The sequence below is a fragment of the Pongo pygmaeus genome, chromosome 2 (assembly GCF_028885625.2).
Source record: "Pongo pygmaeus isolate AG05252 chromosome 2, NHGRI_mPonPyg2-v2.0_pri, whole genome shotgun sequence".
In the NCBI taxonomy this organism is placed as follows: domain Eukaryota; kingdom Metazoa; phylum Chordata; class Mammalia; order Primates; family Hominidae; genus Pongo; species Pongo pygmaeus.
Genome location: NC_085930.1, coordinates 134,781,189 through 134,797,715, shown reverse-complemented (window position 1 = coordinate 134,797,715; position 16,527 = coordinate 134,781,189). Strand labels below are relative to the sequence as shown.

General features: G+C 36.1%; 1 protein-coding gene across 1 annotated transcript in view; it reads left to right on the top strand.

The window, feature by feature from the left end:
- Positions 1–1,342: 1,342 nt before the first annotated feature.
- Positions 1,343–16,527, top strand: part of KCNH8 (potassium voltage-gated channel subfamily H member 8) — a 394,745-nt gene continuing 379,560 nt past the window's right edge. The window contains exon 1 of the mRNA XM_054483001.1: positions 1,343–1,628. Within this exon, the coding sequence (XP_054338976.1) occupies positions 1,553–1,628 (76 nt within the window). The 5' untranslated portion in view covers positions 1,343–1,552. The remainder of the gene's footprint in view (positions 1,629–16,527) is intronic.

The following is a 16,527-nucleotide window of genomic DNA, read 5'->3' as shown; positions in this document are numbered from 1 at the left end:
CAGCCGAGATAATTGAAACAAGAAACCCCCTTACCCACAGTAAGGGGGTTGGGGGTGGGCGCTCCCTCCTCCCGCCACGCCCGAGTTCCTGGAGATCAGAGCAGCCTCGCCGCTGCTCTGACACCTGTTTGCTTTTTCCCTCCTTTCCTTCCGGGTGCACTAGCACCTGGGCTTACGTTTGTTTTTCTACCCTGGGGCTCTCAACTTCCCTTCCACACTCCCCCTCCCCTGCAGAGTTTTCCGTAAAGTTCGGGCTCGGGGTGTCCCCTTGCACTCCCCACAGGGCTGTGCGGCAGGCTTGGGCGACTTTCCCCGCAGAACGTCGGCCGAGAAGGAGTCCCCGCGGGGGGCCAGAGGGGAGGACTGGGAGAGACCACTTTCGTTTTCTGAGACGCCTTTCTGTTCCTGGCCGTCCGCCAGGCTTTCTTCTTGGAGGTGTCAGTCTTTGGGAGTGGGGACTGGGGAAAGGGGGACAGGCTAGGGGATTTGTGTTTGAAGCTATTTTTGGAAGGCAGCCTTACTGTTTTTACTTAGGTGGTATTTTGCAAATTAATAAAAATAGCAAACTTTTCTAGAAATGCTTTATTCACATTTTACCGGAGAATGGGAAACCATCCATTGTCCGTTCAAAAGGCTATTTTTTTAAAGTTTGGGATGGCTTGGGGAGGCCAATGGCAATTTGGGGAGAAGGGCTGAAGCACCCCTTTTTGGAGCTCGGGGCCAGTTTCCCGGACTAAAATACCCTGGTGACTGGGGATGGGCCTCACAACTAACTCGGGCTGCCCTGCCCCTGTCGCGTGGGCTCGCAATGGCAGGTGCTCCGGAAAGGGGCCGCCTCCCCGTGGGGCTCCTGGCTGCCTCTGCTCCCTTGGACACCACTGGGGGGCCTCCCCCTCCTAAGTTGTAGGCTGAGGCCGGATACCTGCCCCGACCTGTCTCCTCCCTTTCTCTAATACCACACCCAGGGGACTCCAGTCTCCCCGGGAGTGGGACGGAGAGGGAACAAAGGGGTCTTTGTTCACTGGCTCCCGGGGGGTGGGAGTTGCGCTCGCTCTCCTTTCCCGGCGCCCCTTGGAGACCGGGAGGCTCAGCGCCTCTCCCAGCTCTCAGCGCCGCCCTCCCAGACCCCAGAGACGTCGGTCAGGGCCCGGCGCCCCGGGCCACTGCGCGCTCTTTCCGGGCGGGCGACGTGGGGGGCGAGGCACCGCGTGGCGGCGCCTGGCGGGCACTGTTGCCCGCGGAGGGACGGTGGGGGGGTTTCAGCAGCTGGCAGGGGTGGAGGGGGCGGGAGAGGGAGCCTGCGCCGGGCTGAGCCTGGAGGTGCGGGGCGGGCTCGGGGAGCGCTCTCGGGGCTCCTCCTGCCACAGCCAGGGCGGCTGGAACTCTCTCCCTTTCTCCCTCCATCCTTCCACTTCCCCTGCTCGGCCCCGCCGTCAGGCCGGGTCCCCCTACCCTGCCGTCATCAGGTTCCCCTTCTCCCTTCTTGGCACTTTCCTTTCGAACCATCCTTCTGGACAAACTTTGATGGAGAATTTCACACCACGCTGGAAAAATGCCGGTTATGAAAGGATTACTGGCGCCGCAAAACACCTTCCTGGACACCATCGCCACCCGTTTTGACGGAACACGTAAGTCTTACACTTGGACGAGTGGTATGGCATTTTCTGAGACTGATTTTTCTCGTACACATTACTTTTGCTCCCACCTTCCCTTTTGCACCAGCGGAGTGAATTTTCTTCTGTTCTTGCCAAGGTATCTTTTGTGCGGAGAAATTTGTCCCCTCATGGTTTGGTGTAGTATTAACCCTTTGTATTGGTGTAATAGTTGGCTCTCTTGAGTTCTTGGGTTTGTTAAGGACTGAAACGCAGCCTGAGGAAAGACCGACGCCCGTATTCACTGTGGGACCTGCATTTTGGTGTATCTTTAGGGAATTGGTTGTAATTTTCTGAGGTGAAAAGGGGAATATCGGTGTACCTAATCTTTCTAGAGTTTCAAGGCTCCCTAGATTAAAAGGAGAGCTTGGAGTGTTCTTTCTTGGAGCTTCATTCCGTGATATCTTTCGGATAGGTATGATTTTCTATCTGAGTTTAAGAAATGCAGGATTGCCAAGTGTAAGCTTTCTGTAGAATTTTAAGTATTGTGAGTTTGTCAGAGCCTTGATTCCTGCTTTTGAGCTAGAATAGCGTATCTTTGAATCCTGAAATGAACCTAACACTCAAGCAGAGGCTGTTCAGGAAGACGGACATGAATAAAGACGATTTGATGATAAGAGAAAGTTTTTAGTTTTTTTGAGTGCGAATATTATTGGACATTTAGCTCATTTAAGCTACAGTAGAAAAAAATAGATAGGATGTTGTGTGGTTGCTAGCAGACGGTTCGTTATCATCTGCAAGTTGTTCTCTTTCAGGACCACGGTCAGGTCCCCACTCCTTCTCAGGCTTCTCAAGCTCTCTACTTGACCCTGTGGATCTTCCTAGCTGGCTTTAACCCTGTAATTAGGAGTCTATACTACCACCCCTAACAAATACTCTCAGTTGGTTTCACTATGAATATGCTCATCTTCTTTCCAGCTTATCCTGCTTCTGTGCACTGTCTTCCATTTTTCTGTTATTTGAGACTCAGAGAAACTCATTTATCCTGGAGTCCTTCTTAGTGGTTCAAGTGTCATTGCTTTTACTCTGTATATTTCTTGGAGCTGATATGGGAGAGCAATGCTAATTTCATTTCCACTCCAGTAGTCTAAATACACAGTCTTATCTTTGGGTGGGAAGAAAGTCTTGGACTTATGCTTCAGGGATAGTTGGAAAAGTTTACATGAGAAAGAAATGAATCACTTACTTTAATTTTGTTCAGTTTTTATTTTTGACATCTAGCCTAATCATGGTAGTTGGTGTGGATATTTGGTCACTTCATAAGTGTTTTTATCTTTACATCTAGCCATTCTTTTCCCTTTTATATTCTAAATGTGTTAGATGTTATGTATGAGGTGTAATGTTATTACGTATGTCTTTTTTAGATAATAATGATAAATATTATAGGAAAACTTCAAGTCACTGCCGTTGCCACTACCACACCACTGAAGCTCCACACAAAATCACCACTGCTGTGTTTTACCATGCATGATGGCGGGTACTACTATTTTACTATTCATTACCTGAGGTACTGATCAGTTTCATGTGGATGTTTTTTTTTTTGAAGTTGAACATCCAAAACTAAAAGGCTGTAAACATTGATCCTGAATTTGTCTATTGAAAATGAGGTAATTGGCAAATGGTAATTGTTTATCTCATTGCCACTTAAAGTTGAATGAAGTGTAATGTGTGGTGAATCATCCCAGCACAGCCTTGGGAATTACTACAGTGATACATTCAGGTATCAATTGCTAATGAGAGGGGCTTTAAATCATCAGGGTGGAAATATGTTGGCTTCTGACTCTGACTATAGTGATATGCATGATAAGCAGGAGGGCATGTAGGGAGAGATGGATGTACTTGTGAATAGTTCTTTTTCTATGTTGGCTACATATTAATGCTAATAAGATAGGTTAGATACTTTAAATCCTTATTTTTAAAGAAGACCATCCTGACATACCTGTATTTAGTATAGTAAGAAATCAAAAAGTCTTTTGGAGACCATGGTTGGTCTGTGCTCCACAGCGTCTGGGGGATTCCTGGAGGGAACCAGTTTGCATGAAATCTGACAATCAGAGAAGCAAATTTGAAGGTGATAAGTAACATAAAGGTTGACTTTGGCAAGATTTTGTTTACAAGATTTAGTGAACACCTCTCCTCCCAAGAAACCCCACTCAATGAAGGAGGGTTTTCTTTTCTCATTTTCTTTTCCTTTCTTTTTTTTTCTTTTTGAATTGCAGGATGACTTGAATAATCTGAAACTTAAAATACCTTAAACAAAATTTTAGCCACAAATTTTGGTATATCTAGAATCATGGGTATACCATTTTTCCAGCTAGCTATTTACTTTATCTTCTTATGCCATTGTTTCTTGTTGATACAGTTTTATAATTACTATCTCTGAAACTATTTTCCTATGATAATCCTTACTTCTTTTGATTTTTATAGCTGTCATTTATTTTCTTTTGCAAGAGAAAACTATATACAAATTTTAAATTTACAAAATTGCCACCTACTCAAAAACTTTGCTGGAAAGTGAATAATGTTAATTATACTCAATATATAATATGCTGAGTTGGTATAATTTTTACCTTATTTGTGAAGTATATTTTACAGTCATGCTAGTTTCTTATTTTATTTTGGACAATTTTTATGAAAAAAAATTAGAGAGCAAACAACAACCCTGGCAAACTGCCTTGCTAATGTACCCAACATACAGTATTATTATTAGCCTTATTAATTTATTTTATTGGAAAGTAATAAAACAATGTAAGACATCATCTGAAAATCCTCCCAGGAAAAATAAATATATAACAACATAAAACTCTATAACATAATCCTACTATTTATCAGTGGAGATATTATCACAGGGCAACATAACAGAAGTTAATAATACATTTTATAACTTAGTGACACTTTATTATTTTACATATTATAATATTTCTTTTTAATATTTAAAAAGTGAGCTCTATCAGGATTGAAAGACACTTGTGGATTATTAACTGAGGCTTTTTTTTTCTGATATGCAATATAATTTGCAACCATTATTGAAAAATAAAAATATTATATAAAATTACCACTAAATATATTTACTCTTGAAGTATGTTCTATGGTTTGTGTTTAACTGAAGTGTAATAAGACTTAGAAAAACTAAGAACCTTAGAAATCTTAAATACGTATACCCCACTTAGGGGGAAAAAGAAAAAGTCATTCCAATTAATTTCTTTGAATTATTACACATAGCAAAAACCACTCACTTGTACCACTCTAAGACATACACATACACACATACACCACACACACACTCCTAACGTTATGGCCTGCAACTAGTTCACTTCTCCATAGTTTTTTTTTAACATATTTACTGTAATTTAAGAAAATATTTTCTGTTTAGACTTTTGCTTTAAGTAAATATTAATTTGGACAAAGGGAAAGTACAAGAAGGGAACACATTGGTATATATTTGAAAAAATATATACCAATGTATTTATATTTGAAAAAATAGTGTTTTTAGTACAATTGTTTGTCACAGGATACCACTTGAGAAAAACAGCTTTTTAAAAAAGATACAAAGCTTTCAGAGGGAAGTATCCATTTTCAAACATAATGGTGGATTAGCCTACATTTTCTAGGCATATCAAAATTTGGTCAGACTACTTCTTCTCTTTTGGGTTACTAAGACAAAAATTTAAGTTTTAAAGGAAGTTTGTAGCCCAGTGGACTCCATCAAGAAGATTCCAATCAAAGTATTCAAAATAATGATTGTTTAGAAACTCATTAATATTTGCATATATTTTATGCACTTCTATATAGCCTGTTTGAAATGGTCCAAAGAAATTTGTTAAAACTGACGCCAGGCGCAGTGGCTTACGCCTGTAATCCCAGCACTTTGGGAGGCTGAGGCGGGCAGATCACTTGAGGCAAGCAGTTCGAGACCAGCCTGGCTGACATGGTGAAACCCCGTTTCTACTAAAAATACAAAAATTAGCCAGGTGTGGTGGCATGCACCTGTAATCCCAGCTACTTGGGAGGCTGAGGCAGGAGAATCCCTTGAGCCCAGGAGGCAGAGGCTGCAGTGAGCTGAGATCATGCCCCTGCACTCCAGCCTGGATGACAGAGTGAGACTCTGTCTTAAAAAAAAAAAAAAAAAGAAAAAGAAAAAAGAAAAGAAATTTGTTAAAATTGAAATACTTCCTCTACAGAGGAAATTCTCAGTGGTTTTTTTCTTTTTATCTTTTTGCTTTCATCAAGGTACCTAGATCTCTTAATGTTAGAAGCATAGGGAGAAGGATAATGTACCCATTATCATACTCTTGACTTTGTAGATGAATTCTGTGCCCTCTAAAGGACTTATCACAGGGGTTCTGATAACTTCACTACAATGAAGAAAGTGTTAGAATTACAGGAATTGGATTTATGTCTTTACTAGAAATGATTTTCTTTTGATTAGTGATATATACAAATAATAAGAAAAGTTGCATTGCACAGTCTTAAAAGCTAACATCAGATAATTTTGACATTATTATATAAAGAAAATGGATATGCAATATGCTGAAAATTGAAATTATGTCCACAATATAGTCTTTCTAGGCTCTGACATTTTTCATTACTTTCAGTTCAAAGGCCATGGCATGAGACCTCTTCTGGCCAATGAGACTGGCAAAGGACAAAAAGTCTTTACAGAAGCATATTGAGGATCCTGAGTTACTAGTTTCTGAGATATCCTAGACTCAACATACTTCTGGAAGAGGCACAGCCTCTCTAAAGAAATGTGTACTTTATTCATTCACTCAATCATTTTTCTTTTTCTTTTGAGACGAGACTCACTCTGTCGCACAGGCTGGAGTGCAGTGGTGCGATCTTGGCTCACTGAAACCTCCACCTCCCGGGTTCAAGCAATTCTCTGCCTCAGCCTCCCGAGTGGCTGGGATTACAGATGCCCGCCACCACACTTGGCTAATTTTTTTGCATTTTTAGTAGAGACGGGGTTTCACCATCTTGGCCAGTCTGGTCTTGAACTCCTGACCTCGTGATCCACCCACCTCGCCCTCCCAAAGTGCTGGGATTACAGGCGTGAGCCACTGCACCTGGCCCAATCATTTTTCTAATAATATTCAATGAATACCGACTATACACAAAGCCATTATGCTAGGATATTTGGAATAAATCAGGATTATCTTTTTCTCAAATGGGGCAATGTAACATGCACAAATTACTATAATATAGATTAGAAAAAGATAAGTGTAATTCGGAAGGTGCAGACAAAGGGCTATGCACATTTGGGTGAAGGAGGAATAGTTTCTATGCAGGAATGATCTGAGAGGCCTTCATATAATAAGTAACTTTGGGTGGGAATGATTGTAACATATATGATAGGTGCAAAAACAATATTCTATTTAATTTGCCATTTTGTACAGTACTTGTCATTGAGGCTGGAAAGAGCCTTTAGTGAGAATAAGAGGCATTTTAAAGGGTGTTAAGGGATCAATGTAGAAGTAAGAGGGCAATGGAAAGTAGGTTAGACCAGCCATAAAAGATCTTTAAACCCACAGTTTTTGGTCATAATAAGCCATTGGAAGTGATAGATCCATATTTTGGTAAAAAACTGTGGTGCCATCTATGTCTAGTTAAAAAACTCCCAAAATGCTCAACCTTCCCATGTTCTACAGTCTAAAGTACACTACAGTAGATGCCAACTTTAGACTTGGGATGTTTCTTTTCAGTATTTCTAATAATGCTTTTTAAAATAAAGGTTCCATAGACTGCAGTGAAGTTGATGTATTCATTTTCTTAGGAATGTTGCTTCCTCCCAGGGAGTTAACTTTCTCTTAAGGAAGTGATAGATTTATTTCTCACCACATAGCTGACTACTCTTCTCCTCCAGGGCGGTTTACTCCTGTGTTATTCTAGAGTTATGTCCTTGGTCAAGAAAGAGAATTGAGGATTTGCTGGAATTCAGTGCCAGTGAACATGATTGGAGAAATCCCAACAGTAAAAGGTAAAGAGTTGGAACTGCTGCAAAGGTAGTATGTTTCACCCTGGCAGTGTATATTTGCTGATCTCGTCTAAATGCTGTGGTTAAAATCCAAAATGCAAACATCAAAGATGAGACTTCAACTTCACCTATGACCTAGTTCATATTTAGCAACTGGGGCAAATGAAGAGCTTTCTCAGTAATTTAAACAGGCAATATAGTTATTGGATTATAAATTCCCTGGAAGATATATTTTGCTTTCCTTTATAGTTGTTAATACAACCATCTTTGTCACATAAACCCTTCAAATGCCACATGTCCCCAAATGAACTAATAATCTTTTCTAGCCTTTGAAACCTATTTGTTTTCTTACATTTTCCAGCCTCATTATTGGCATCACCACCCATCCAGTTCTTCAAGCTGCAAATCTGAGTTGGCCTTGACTTCCTACACATCTAATTAATTATCAAATTTTTAATATTTCACTGCAGAAAAGCCCTAATTTGGTGCCTCATTTCCCTCTTTATTGCTTCTGTTTTAATTTTGATCATCTTTTTCTTATCTCTACAATTGCAGCCTCTCTCTAACTAGACCCCTGTGACCATCAGTCCCTTCTACTCCCACTTGTTCAGTTTCCATTGCTCCCAGAGTGATTTCCATTAAAAACAATATTACCACTTAATCATGTAACACTCCTGCTTAGAGCCATCCATGGGCTCCCTGCTGCCTTTTGGATAATGTCCAATGTCCTTGGCATCATCTGACCCCAAGATGATTCTGCAGAATCTTTTCCAACCGCTGTCTCCCAGGCTACACACATACTCATTCTAAATTCCCTACTCTTTCATGGTTTTGGGACTCTGCTTTTCACTTGAAGAGCAAGATGCTTTTTGTTCGAGATCCATCCTAAAGATCACATTCTATAAAACTCCTTCTCTGAGGCTCCGAGTAAAGTTACATGACATTTCCTCTATACTTCCACGTGGCCTTGCCCATTCCTCTAATCAGCTTTTATATGTGCTATAATTATATGCTTTCATATTTTAACACTCAACCATGAACTCCTTGAAGCCTTAACTATGTCATTACTCCCATTGCTTAGACTTATAGTTGAAATGATCTTGGCTCAATAAATATTTCTTTGAGTAAAAGAATTTCAACTTCTTTGAAGGCCAGGGCTGTATATTAATTATATTTGTCTCCCTTTAGTGGTACCTGGTATTCCTTTTATTCACTATTGCATGATTACCTTTAGTTTTGAGAGAGAATACTGGACTGACTGCCTTCCAGCCTCTTATTTTCACGTGGTTCAAGCACAAATTTCTTTTACAAACTCTAGTAATAATAGTGTCTATCATCTTGGGCATGTCTACGTGCATGCTGTGTACTGTGCTGGTGCTTTTTCTGTTCCTACCACAACCCAATAACCCAGCAAGGTGGAAGGCAGCACCCACTTTTTGAGTCAAAGATGACAAAATTCAAGCCCAGAATTCTATTATATCGTATTAGCCTGTGATTTTTCTACTATATCATACTGCCTCTAAAATGTGCTTGTATAGCAAGTGTAAACAGACTAGGGTGGTTTGTGGTATTGTTTCTAGTTTCTAGCTCTTGCAAATAAGATATTTCTTTAAAGATTTTAGCCATTTCTAGTTTATATGCTGTTTATTCCCCTTTGGATATATTATGCTTTAAATACTTGTCATTTAAGTGATGTTTTAAAATTGGTATTTAAGATTCATAACTGGAACTAGTAAATGCATTCACTGTGCAAAGCAGTTTTGCTCATCAAAGAAAATCTAGTGTCCATTTTTTTAAAAAGGAAATCCATTTTCTTTGAGATTTTTCTGCTTAGAATTTGCTGACTGTAGTACTCTCTAGTGATTTCCTTTTGTTGTGAGGTTAATCTCTCTGTAAAGATATTCTAATTCTCATAGCTATTATAGTGACATCATTTTGGATATTTACCTTGTTAGGGTCATATAGAGGAAATTCTTCCATGTATTTTGAGTCTGCTTTTATTGGGAGGAATATATTTTCCAGTGTCAGGTACTGTTGACATCTTTTAACAGAAATAGTTTACCTTTTCTCCACAATGAACTTGCAGGAAGAAGTAAGGGTAGTTAGCCCTCCAACTCTCAAGTCTATAAAGCCTTTTTTTTTTTTTTAAACAAAAAAGGTTTTCTTTTGTTCTATTAAGTATTTTGGACGGACATCTTTATTGTATTTGTCAGTCCAAATGAATCTCGTATTCCAGTTATTGAACTAAAGAGAACAGAGACCAGAGCGCTTACCATGTTTTATTTGATTTTCTGGAAAAAAGGATCCACATAAGAAGTTCAGATTTTATTGAAATGTCAAATATCCAGTTTGACAAGAAGTAGATGGCTCTTACCTGTGGTGTTCTGGCTATTCCTTCAATGGAGAGAATAAAGTAGAAGGTAAAATTGGGCAAGGTTTTCACCTTAACATCTGGATAAATGTTTTGCTGTGATTCGATGAGTTATGGAAAAGAATGAGGGTATTGGGCCTGGGGCAATGAGAAGGAGCTTTTGTGTTGTGTTAATTTGGTACAGTTTTTGTTAGGCTGCATCTCAGTCATCTGAAAATGAGCCTGTCCTTCTCTCTCAACAAATGTGTGATTTTAGGTTTTAGGATACAACATTAATAAAAACTTAGGCCTCTTGTTTATCTGTACAGTACTCATATTATATATTGTATTATTGGTTCTAGCAAGTCAAAAGTTACAAAATTATTTGGTAGATATTAATAATGGCTAATGTTTGTATAGCATTTCAGCATTCTTTATGTCATCACTTGAATTGTTTTCAAATTAATGGATGAAAAGTGGTTTTTTGTGATTGTTAATGTACATTTGTTTACTATAATTGAAGTTCAGAATTTTTTAATATGTTTAAGAGATATTTAAATGCTTTGTTGAGCATTACTTGTTTATATTCATTGTCTCTTATTAATTGAATTGTTGTTTTTCCCTTTTTTGACATCTTTGAGCCATTTATATAGTTTTAGAAATGGAACACTTTATTAGTAATAAGAATTGGATACATTGTCCCAGTTTTGGTTGGTCTTTTGATTTTTATATAGATGGATTAATAAATTTCCCTGTTATGATATCTAGATTTTGTGTCATACTTAGAGAGGCATTCCCTATTTTGAAATTACTATTATTATTATTTCTAATTTTTCATTTTTGTGGGTACATAGTAGGTGTATAATTTTTAAAACATATCCCATACGTTCTACTATAGTTTTATTTTACATATTCAATTTTTTTCTCCTCCATTAATAAGTTCTGTAATTTAATCTACTGAGTGTAATATAGGGATCAAAATCATTTTATTTTCAAATTCCTATCCTAAGAGTTTATAGACTTAAGAATTGTACAAATTTCCTAACAATGTTATTCAACAATTCATCTTCTTTATGTTAATTTGAAATGTCTAGTTTATCATATTTTATATTCCTCTATGTACTTCTATTTCTTGACTTTCTATCCTATTATATTAACTTATCTTTTTCTGTATATTTTAGTACTACAATTTTAATTATAGAATATTTGTGATATGTTCTTAAAGTTCTCATTCCATGATTTTGCTCTCAGAATTTTATTTGACTAATTGTACTTATTTGGAAGTCTATATGACTTTAAGTATCAGATTTTCTAATTGAAAAAAATCCTGATGGTATTTTTAATGGACTAATCTACAGGAAATACAATATTTTTGTGATGTTGAAAATTCATATTCAAAAACTTACTAGGTATTTGTATTGTTTACACCTTTTGAGGGAGTTCTCAATAAAACATTTTGTACTTATTTTATTCCTAGTAATTTTATCTTTGCAATTGCTATGTAAAATAGAAAGTTTTCTTTCATTGTTCTGCTTTTTCTAATTCAATCATGTTTGTTTATTTGAAGGAAATTAACTTCTATATGTTATTAATTTTTTTAACCAGCCAGCTTACTGACTTTCTCATATCCTTTGTAATAATTCTGGTGCTGGATTCTTGAAGTTTTCAGATAAGAAATAATACTGATCTTAAATAATAAAAATTTTGCCTTTTGTTTCTAATTTTTGCAACTCTTACTTTTTCCCTTTTGTTTAATTGCTTTGGCATTTTAAGACCAATGTTAAAACATGGTGACCATAAAGAAAACCCTCCTCCTTCTTAACTTTAAGGGATATTATTTTATTGTTTTTCTAATGCGTGTTTTTTGGCTTGTTGTTTGAGAGGTAAATATTTTATTATATATTTGTGCTTTATTAGAAGACTTTGTAATGTATTCCTACTTCATTAAGCCTTTGTATCAATTGTCTTTTTAATATCTATCAAGGCTATTCTTTCCGTGTTATTGAATCAATTAATATAATGAATTCAACAGGTTTTATAATATTGAACTATCTTTGCATCCCTTCAATAAAAGTTACTTGCTATGTTGCTGGATTTTCCCTCCACTAATAGGACTTTTACACTGAATATATATAGAGAGATATATATGTAAAAATATATATACACACAAATATAATATGATGTATATGTACTATGGTATATATATACACATGTATGATATGATGTGCATATATTATCATATTGGAATTTACATTCTTTTCTTGGACGTGTATATTTGACTTTGGTAAGGAAACTACACACCCATATTTGTGCCAATTATAAGGTGGTCCCACCTGGTTTAGCATTTGTGCAGATTTTTCATATTGTAATAAGGCATTGTTATTCACTGTTGCATGAAAACAGGGCCAAGATTGGTTGGCAGATCTCCAGTTCTTATAGTTTTGGCTATGGCCTTGTCTAATAGTGTCTCAAACATTTGTATAGTGAATATAGTTTTTACTTCAATGTGTGCTTAAATCTGAAAGACGCCCAGCAATATCACATATTTTTCAGACACAAAACATTTGTATCTAAACACTTCAGATATGAAACATTTGTATCTATATCTATATCTGTATCTATATCTATATATATCATCTCCTTTCCTATAACAACATGCACATTGTACACCAACTAGTAATGTCTCATAGTCTGTGAGAACCCAAGGTTACCAGCCCACAAGTTAGTGGAGTCAGTTGGAAATATGGGAAATTATAGTGTATGTATACATGCAATATATTTAGAACTTATCAGTATCTTTGGTATTAAAAAAATCCTACAATAAACCTTTTTGGGGTCAATGACCTAACAAAAATGAAAAATAAGTTTAATGAATTATTAAATTCTCATTTCTAAGAAAATTGATGATGCATAGATAACTGGGAGAAAATGCAGACATTTACATTTGTTACAGGTGCCCACATTGACTGCATTGTAGTCACTCACCACATTAAAATCAGAATGCATAAATCTGCTGAATAAGCATCAGCATGTATTTTAAAAACTAGTAACCGATTTAAGAAGACTGTACTTAAAAATTATGATTCATTCTGCAGAAGGTATCTTGGACATATTTTGTGAAACATGACTTTTCATTTAGATCAAAGGACTGCTCTTCCAAATGAATTTCATTTATTCATTTTTTTGGTAAGGGTTTGTAATGATATAATTTGCATATATTAAATCACTCCTTTTAAGTGTAGAGTTCATTGAATTTTGCAAAATATATGCAATCATGTAACCACTACCACAGTCAAGATTTAGAGCAGCATCCTCAGCCCCAAAGGTCAGTACCCTCCTACCACTTCCAGTACATAGCAGCTACTAATCTATTTTTATGCCTAAAATTTCCTTTGTTTAATACGTAATATTAATGAAATTATATACAGTACCCGGCCCCTTAACAAGCAGCTTTGCTTTCCATGATTTCAGTTATGTTCTGTGAGCTGAATCCCAAAAATATTAAATGAAAAATCCCATAAATGAACAATCCATAAGATTTCAATTGCACACCATTCTGAGTAGTGTGATGATATCTCACGCTATCCCACTCCATCCCACCTAGGATGTGAACTATCTCTTTATTCAGAGTATCCATGCTGTACATGCTACCTCTCCTTTAGTCACATAGTAGGCATGTTGGTTATCTCATCAACTGTTGCAGTTTCACAGTGCTTGTATTCAAGTAAACCTTATTTTACTTAATAATGGCCCTAAAGCGCAAGAGTGGTGATGCTGGTGATTTGGCATCACCAAAAAGAAGTCAGAAAGTGCTTCCTTTAAGTAAAAAAGTGAAAGTGCTTCCTTTAAGTAAAAAAGTGAGAAGAGGAAAAAAATATGCTGAGGTTGCTAAGATCCACAGTATGAATAAACCTATCTGTGAAATTGTGAAGGAAAAAAAATTGTGCTAGTTTTGCTGTCACACTTCAAACTGCAAAAGTTACAGCCACAATGCATGATAAGTGATTAGTTAAGATGAAAAAGGCATTACATTTGTGGGTAGAATACATGAACAGAAACATGTTCCAATTGAGGGCAATTGGGTTTGGTACTATCGTTGGTTTTAGGCATCCACCAGGTGGTCTTGGAACATATCCCTCTCAGGTAAGGGGGAATTACTGTATGTAGCATTCTTTGTCTGCCTTCTTTCACTTAGATAAATGATTTTGCAATTTATTCCTTTTTTTGAGGGAAGCAGTAGTTTGTTCGGTTTTATTTTGAAAATTTTGTTCATTTTGATTCCAAGTTTTCTTCTGTGTGTAGAAAAGAATGAAGCACCAGTGATTAATGTGTTGTTATTAATAACAGCACTTGGCAAGTATTCACGTCATCAGGGTTTCCAGTGGAAAACCAGTTAACTTTAATAATGGTTGAACTTTTGTATCTAATTGAATTGAAGTAAAACTTTTCAAAGTTCGTTCTGTGGTGAATTATATTTCTTTGTAAATGTTGTTGTAAATTCAGTTTAAAAGGTCATTAAAGATAAAGGTATTAATTTTATGGTGACAAAGCTAATGTAAATTTTGGTAGAGCACAACATGGCAAAGACTGCTTTCTAAATTAATAAAATGTATGAAGCATAAATGTTCTTGGACTTGATGCAGTGTACACATAATTCACTTTTGTGTTAATCACTATAGAAGTTGGATTGGTCAAAATTACCACATATTTTTATATTTGGTGAATTAGGTACAGTAATTACACTAAGTGATTAGATACATTAAATACAGAAAAACTATTTGGCATGACACTACATGGTTTCTTTTTTTTGATGCCTGTTGTCAGTCAGTTTTGAAATATCTGAGCCTTTGAATTATTACTTGTAAACAATCTAAGTGTTCAACAAAGTTATTAGTCTTTTCTAAATGAGCATTTTATGTTTTCTTTTCATTTTGTTTGAAATCACTTAAAAATATTTAACCAAGGTTTGTAATTAAACAAAACACTAAAAACTTCAGCTTTTAAACATTTTAACAAATAGCAACTTTTTAAAAACAAAACTTGCAGATAGAAGCACATTGAAATGTACTACTGAAGGTCAGGCGTGGTGGTCCACACCTGCAATCCCAGCACTTTGGGATACTGAGGCAGGTGGATCACTTGAGGCCAGGAGTTCGAGACCAGCCTGGTCAACATGGTGAAAACCTGTCTCTACTAAAAATAATAATAATAATAATAATAATAATAATAATTAGCTGGGCATGGTGGTGCATGTCTGTGGCTGACGCATGGGAATCACTTGAATCTGGGAGGTGGAGGTTGCAGTGAGCCAAGATCACGCCACTGCACTCCAGCCTGGGCGACAGAGTGAGACTCCCTCTCAAAGAAAAAGAAAAAGAAAAAGAAAAAAAGAAATATATTACTAGATAAGGAAGGGAAAAATATTAAACAGTGAGAGCTCAAACTATTTACTAGACTAAATATTAAAATTATTTAATTTTTCTTTGAGATATTTTAACTTAGAAAATAGTTTGGTGGAATTTGTTTTTAATTAGATAAATTTATGTTCCGTACTGATTTTGCAATCTCTAAATCTCGAACAACATTACAAAGAATCATACAGACACCTATTATGATAAATTTTTATATTACAAAAATGTTTTTGAAGGTAGTTACCCTGAATGAGGCAAAATAAGAGGTAATATTTTGACTGAAATGTTTGCACTTTCCAATGTAAAAAATATATAATTCAGAATATTTGTAGTATATCAAAATTTGGGGGAAAAGTAGAATTTAAAATATCCTCTATTTAGCAAAATTTGCTGTATGCCTACAGCTTATTTTAGCAACCACAGATAATATTTTTTCAATTAAAATTTTTATGGTCTGTTGCGAATAGTTTATTGAAGATGTCAACAATTTCAAATTTATTAACTATGAAATGCACCTTTGAGGAAACTTACAGACAATTTTATGAAAAAAATAAAAATAATGATACTACATAGAGGAAAAGCATAAACATAGTCTTCAGAATAACATCAACAACTTGCATAAGAGACAGATATGGCTAAATACATGATTTAAATATGAAAAAATATAATAAAATATTGTGTTTTGTGTACTATTTTATTTTCTGGTAATGTGTATATATAAAATTATATATATATAAAACAGAAATAATTTTACTTTTTAAAATATTTTTGCAAAAAGTAAATTTTATAGGTTTATCAATATAATAAAACTAGTCAAAACTAAAACCAAATACTTAAAGAATTATATTATTTTATTCTTTAATACTTACTTTCACTCTCAAAGCAGTCCCTAATTTATACCTTATTTTATACTCACTTCATAAAATCATTTTCAAAGCCATTTGAACCAGGCAGGGGTTTTGGGTGTGCCTCAGATTGCCAAGCACAAATTTCCAAAAAGTAGACTTTTAAAATAATTTAATTTTTATATTATCTTCTGAGGTAGATTGATCAAATTGACAAAAAATTATTCCACAATTTTAATTGTTAATACACAGTTGGCTCTTGAACAACAGAGGTTTGAATTGCGCGAGTCCACTT